Source organism: Gossypium hirsutum, chromosome A01 (genome assembly GCF_007990345.1).
Source record: "Gossypium hirsutum isolate 1008001.06 chromosome A01, Gossypium_hirsutum_v2.1, whole genome shotgun sequence".
Lineage (NCBI taxonomy): Eukaryota > Viridiplantae > Streptophyta > Magnoliopsida > Malvales > Malvaceae > Gossypium > Gossypium hirsutum.
The window spans coordinates 109,930,432-109,937,183 of NC_053424.1; the positions used below are offsets into that span (position 1 = coordinate 109,930,432).

General features: G+C 34.6%; 1 protein-coding gene and 1 long non-coding RNA gene across 2 annotated transcripts; both read right to left on the reverse strand.

Annotated features, from left to right (window-relative positions):
• Positions 1–623: 623 nt before the first annotated feature.
• Positions 624–3,612, reverse strand: LOC121217682 (RHOMBOID-like protein 10, chloroplastic). Its single transcript, XM_041093589.1, has 7 exons — positions 3,563–3,612; positions 3,391–3,448; positions 3,209–3,305; positions 3,055–3,122; positions 2,803–2,901; positions 2,577–2,618; positions 624–2,475 (listed from the first exon to the last, which is right to left on the reverse strand). Exons 1-7 carry the CDS (start codon positions 3,610–3,612, stop codon positions 2,422–2,424), a joined length of 468 nt encoding a protein of 155 aa, XP_040949523.1. The 3' UTR covers positions 624–2,421.
• A 1,016-nt stretch (positions 3,613–4,628) lies between these two features.
• On the reverse strand, positions 4,629–6,366 carry LOC121229257 (uncharacterized). Its single transcript, XR_005926956.1, has 2 exons — positions 6,083–6,366; positions 4,629–5,631 (listed from the first exon to the last, which is right to left on the reverse strand). It is a non-coding gene; the product is annotated as an uncharacterized lncRNA (long non-coding RNA).
• Positions 6,367–6,752: the final 386 nt, after the last annotated feature.

The window sequence follows — 6,752 nt, forward strand, 5'->3', positions numbered from 1 at the left end:
CAAAAGAGAGATTTGGAGATTGGCCACATCTTCTCTTTTGCATGCTAATATTGGACGCTTTATGTTATGGCTTCAAATTAGATGGTTTCAAATTACTCAACTAGGAAGTTTATTTATATATTTGGTTTAATAGAATTTTTTATTTTCAGGTCAGTTGTTATTCTTTGAATTCTGATGGACCTACGATGGAGAATTTAAGCGGTCCAAGGAGATTCCTTGTAGTTTTCTTCACCTCTGCTCTTTCAAGTAACAACTCTTAAACTCGTTACAATACCTTATAAATTGCTTGTTCTGCAAAGCACCTGCTGTTGGTGCATTAGGTGCAATCTTTGGATTAGTAAGTCATCTCGAACATATTCGCAAAATAAGATTAATGTTCTTAAGAACCTTTTCCAACTAATGATTGTCCGCTTTTAAAATCTAGGTTTTCTTTCTTTTCGTTTTTTTTGCTTGGGAAATCAATTGTTTGCTTTTATCGCTCGAATTTGTCTCATTTGACAATCTCTTGGCTGTCTAAGTTGGTTTTGTTGCGGTGTTTGTCTTAAGACAGAGGTATGATCAGAGATAACCAAGAAGATCTGCAGCACATGGCACAAGTTATTTTCCCAAACACGGTATGATTCAAAGCTTTTGCAATTCAATATTTGAGATTTGGAGGAACCGTATGAAGCCATGCCAATAAACCCGTCTCATATATACCGAATGCAGTCCCTAGAGTTGTTGCCTTAGTAAGTCTAGATTTATTCAAGTTTCTGTTATGTTACTGGTGTGATACAATGACTACTCTGAAAAAATGTGTAGTCTCTACCGTCCTCAAGCGGACTTTTCTTAACGCATCAAATGCTTTTGCGCCTGCATTTCGGATGTTAGTAATGAATGTTGATGATGCATGCTATTGGGCTTATGTCAATAGGCATTGATAATTGGGGACACGTAAGTTTTAACTATTACACATGTGCTTGTAGTATACCGCTATTTAAAGTAACGGTTACGTATCATAAGAATCACCATACTTCTTCGTTAATACTGACAGTTAGAGTTTTACTTCCGAAATTGTTCAAAATCTAAACTTACAATTTCAGCTATGTGGCGTCTTGGAGGAGCACCAGTGTCCTGGCTTATAGGACCTACATGGAAGTACGATTTTGACTCAGCCAAAGAAAACTAGGTGCCGCTACAAGTTACTGGTTCTTCAAAGCACCCGCAGTTGGTACATCAGGCGCAATAATTGGATGAGTAAGTCATCTCAAACTTATTCGCAAAATAAGATTAATGTTCATAAGAACCTGTTCCAACTAATGATTCTCTGCCTAGAAAATTTAGGACTTTGGTGAGGAATAGCTTGCTCTGATAAATACAATAGAACCGGTCAACAGTAAGAGTTCATAATTAAAATCTACATTGACAACTCAATTTCAATGTTTAATTATGGAATTAATTTTCCCGTGTTTTTGAGAATGATTTACAGTATGAATTCATTTTTCACCAAACATTGAAAAGCAATGAAAATGTTTTTCGTAAAACTTTTTATTAGTAAACAAACAGACCTTTAATTTCTATTTAAATTGTCTATTTATTGTCTATTTTTATAAGGACTAGTCTCATCCAACACAGCTTAACTGAAATTCTATAGGTTGGCATCGTGACAGCTTAGAATTGCTTATGCTTATCTCAAGTTGTTCACTGTTCCAAGTCACAAACCAAAAAATAACTCATCAAAATACATTTGACCCACAAAACCTTAAAAATTCTCGAACTCTCTTCCGGAAAAAATTGACCTTGAAATCTTAAAATTTCGAATTTCGAATTCTCTTCCTTGCCATTAAACCAAAGAACCAATGCCTCATTGGCAAATGATTTAAAAGTATATGTAAACTGAATTCTATTTTTTTCTTCAAACTCTCAATTAATTCATACTCGGTTAATCCTTTTGTATTAGTAGAGGTGACAGCAACTTCTGGTTTACCAACACTAAAGGATAATCCAAGGTTAATTATGGATGGTGGATATGCATACTGCCATATAAGGATATTTTATAAAGGGCCGTCTTCACTCCAAACATCACTACACTACATATATCAGAAAATAGATTGTTTTAGTAAAATGCAATACAAAAATGGTGGTGAACTCTGAACGGTCAGTGATTTATCAGAAAATAGGTAGGGAAATCACCATTTCCCCTTCGATTATTTTCTGGTAAATCATTGATTCGATTAGAATTCACTTCTACCTTGTAAAGCCCCCTACTATACTTTGCATATAGTATAGTATGTCTAGAATCAATTTAAATCAGAGCTTGTGTCACAATTTTCAATACTTACACTGGTTCATCGAGGTTTCCGTTTTCTGTCAGTAAGGTAAAAAAAGTGGTGGTCGGTCTGAGAATATTTTTGGGCCATCACTGGCCATAGATTCGTACTTTCATGCAGGTCCTACAAGCCAAGACACTGCTGCTCCTCCAAGCGAGCCTCCTAGCTGAAATTGCAAGTTAAGATTTTAAGCAATCTCAAAAGTAAAACTTTAAATACAGGTATACTACAAGTACACGTGTAAGGAGGACGGTAGTTAAGACTTACATGATCCCAATTATCAATGCCTCTTGACATTAGTCCAATAACCTGCATGATCCGCATTCATTACCACTGAGCTCGGAAAAAATAAGAGCAAAAGCATTTGATGCTACAATTCCTTAAAGGAAATCATTGTATCAAGCAGTAACATAGCAGAAACTCTCTTTTTTAAAGCATTTGATAGGCTGTTTGGGGTTCTCATACATTGAATAGCAAAAGCTTTGAATCATACCATGTTTAGGAAAATAACTTGTGCTATGTGTTGCAGATCTTCTTTGGCATCTCTGATCATACCTCTATGTCTCATGACAAACACAGCAACAGAACCAACCTAGACAACCAAAAGATTTACAAAATGAGAAAATTGAGGTTCTGGAATAAATAAATAAATAAAAGCCAAGTATTTCTAGGCAGACAAATATTAGACGGAACAGCTTCATATGAACATTTATCTTATTCTGTGAATAAGTTTGCGAGGACTTACCAATCCAAAGATTGCGCCTGATGCACCAACTGCGGGTGCTTTGCAGAACCAGTAACTTGTAGCGGCACCTAGATTTCTTTCAACTGATTGAGTCAAAATTGTACTAGCAGGCAAGCAATGTATAATCTACTGTAATGAGTTTACGAGTTGTTACTTGAAATAGCAGATGCCAAGTAAACTGCAAGAAATCTCCTTGAACCACTTAAATTCTCCACAGTAGGTCCAACAGAATTCAAAGAATAACAATTGACCTGAAAACAACAAATTCTAATCAATCATATCGAGAAATAAACTTCCTGGTTGAGAAATCCTAAACCAAACCATAAGGTGCCTTACATTTGCATGCAAAAGAGAATATGTGGCCAGCCTCCAAGTCTGTCCTTTCTCAATAGGACTATGCAATATGCATTACCAGTAATCAAAGATCAACCCACATTTTCCAAAACTACAATGAAACCAAAGCAGATACGACTCCGAAATTTACTTCACGAATCGATCCGAATCTCACCTTAGCTCCCCAAAGCAAAAGCTTCCCTTGTGTTGCCAGTTGTACAACATAAATTCTGCAAATGGTATAATCTAGTTTTCATTTTCTTTTTTCATCATGGAAACATAAGCTAAAAGGATGTTGGTCCATTTCCTTGTGTTGAATGAATTTCTCCTGGAAGTATCCTTCTTGAATTTGAAGAAACATAAGTAAGATGAACACGAGGAATAGACAACATCATTTGCAAATCGAAAATTGCCGGTCCCTATGAAGTTGGAAATTGTTTCAGACCATACATGATTCAATCTAGGCACATTACATAGATGACAGAGTTTCTGTAGATGATATAAAGAGTTGCTGAAGAACAAGGGGCTTGGGGACAAAGTGATCAGGTTAACATAAGATGAGCCCAGAACAAGGTAGATGTCGTGGTTTGGCGCTTGATGGCAGAGTAGCCAACATTCTTAAGGTATTAGGTAAATAGGTTAACACAATCAAGCAAATAGGATGTCTTCCGGGGATTAAAATCGGTGATGAATACTATTGGAGGGGTGAGTTGTGTGTCGTTGGGCTTCACTATAACTATCAGAGAGGAATAGATTACATTTCATCAGTTAAAGGCGAAACCTTGGCGACTAGCATTGTCGACTCCAGCCGATATGACAAGGGTATAATAAGTAGAGTTCCTTGTCCTAATTTGACATACATGGGAGAAGGTGAAAATAGAGATCAGAGACTTGAAGGTAGAAATCTTGCGTTGAAAAATAATTTACGTTACAAAAGACCTACAAGGGTAATATGTAAGTATGACAGCGATAATAATGCGAATGCTTTTGGGTACAAATTTATGTATGAAGGATTGTACCGAGTGAGCAGATGTGACAATAAATTTAAATACTTAAATTGTTTTAAGTATTACTTTAAAATAAAATAAATCAATAAATTTAAATGTTTGTTTTTTTTTCAATTCATTTTTATAAACTAATTAATTTCTTATAATAAACCCACCAAGTATTTTAACAAATAGAATTTCCTGGAAACTACATGCTAAGTTACGGTATTGAAGACAATATTAGTGCACTACTACTAAACAACTTAATTGCATATTGATTTTCCAACTTCAAAATGCTATAAAATCTAAACTACAGTATATATGAAGGCATTTGGTGAAATCAATCATGTCCTTCCCTCGTTCAAGTACTATTTACAGATCAAAACAAGAAAGCAATTAGTAGCATAGGAGTAACCATTTTCAATGCCAAAGCTGCAATTACTTTATACTACTATTTATAGACCAAATCAGTCAAAGAAAAGAAGGCAAATTTGGTGATGATTATGCCTGCTCGTTGTTCAATTGTCGACTGTCAAATGCCAGCTTCATCAAAACTAATGCCTCCGGATTCATATTGTTGATGATCCTCCAACATATCAAGATGGAACTTGTACACAGAAAAACCAGACTCAATTTCTTTGTCAAATCTGGTCACTCGGTACAACCCTTCGTACACAAACATGTATCCATAAGCATTTGCATTATTATCACTGTTGTACTTATGTATCACCCTCACAGGTTTTTTGTAACGTATATTATTTTTTAATGCAAGGTTTCCGCCTTCAAGCACTTGATCTCTTTTTTCACATTCTCCCATGTATGTCAATTTAGGACAAGGAACTCTACTTATTATACCCTTGTCATGCCGGCAGGAGTCGACAATACTAGTCGCCAAGGTTTCGCCTTCAACTAATGAAATATAATCTATTCGTCTCCAAAATTTATAGTGAAGCCAACGGCACACAACTAACCCCTCCAATGGAATTCATCACCGATTTTAACCCCTGAAAGATATCCTATTTGCTTGATTGTGTTAACCCAATTACCTGATACCTTAAGAATGTTGCCTACTCTGCTATCAAGCGCTAAGCCAGACATCTAGGGCTCATCCATTCTGGAGTAAAAGTAGTGTCTTCGTCTTCGCTAGCATAAGAAGCCTTAACATGTCGCTTTTTTTTGCCAACAGGTCTTGCTTGGTTGGACTTAGATAATGCCCTCTCTTTTACTGGTTTTCGATGCGATGGCACCATGTTTAAGCCTGGTTACACCCCAAAAGAACGTTAAAAAGCAAGGCAAACCCCATAAAAGAAACTTGTGAGACCTAACACACACACACAAAAAAGAAAAAAAGAGCAAGAATGCCATTGCAACACTAAAGAAGTAAAAACAAGACAAAGTCCATAAAAACAAACATTGGAAGCAAGGGAATAAGTTGAAAAAAAGAAAGCAAGAATGGCATTGCAACACTAAAGAAGTAAAAACGAGGCAAAGCCCATAAAAAGAAACATAGAAAGCAAGGGAATAAGTTGAAAAAAAGAAAGCAAGAAAATCTAAAACAATGTTAAAAGGAGATGAAAAATGAAGAGTGTTGAACATGCAAGAAGTGAAACCCAACACAATAAAAACCAGAAACAAGTAAAAGTTCAAGGTTTTCAAAGAAAGCTTCAATGGCAAAATGCAGTAAAATAAAAGAGAAAAAGAAATATTACCTGAACAAGCTTTTGCAAGAATGGAGAAATGAAGTGAACTTCAAATTTCACTCTTAAGCAAGAATTAATGGAAGCGGAACAGTTCAATATGGAGTGGTACTGTTTCTTGGTGCATAAACTACCGAGCAAAAGGCCAGAACAAAAATAATCGTTAAAAGAATAGGAAAAAGGATCTATTTCTATTTTATTGTTTATTTTATAAAAATTTTGAAAGAGGTTGAATAAATATTAGTCCCGAAAAATGAATTTGAGAACAAATTTAGATTTGTTTGAAATATAGATCTGATTCAGGTTTGAACATTAAAAGTTTGAGTCCGACCCAACTCGATTTTAGGTTTATAACACTTTATATTATGTTATTTGTATACATTATGTAATTTATAATACAAAAAAATAAATCGATACTAAATACATAATACTGCTATAATTTAAAATAATATTAAGATGACTATATAAAAATATCAATTAATAAAAAATTATTAAATTATTAAATATTAAATCAAAATCATATAATTTTTTTTAAAATAAAAAATTTAATATGAGCACGCTCAAAATAAGCTTGGATTAGTCTTTTGCAAATATCGGTGGACTTAAACAATATTTTATACTTTTATATAAGGTAGAGCGAGGCTTAAACAAGCATAAAATATGTTACTATCATGTTTAGACT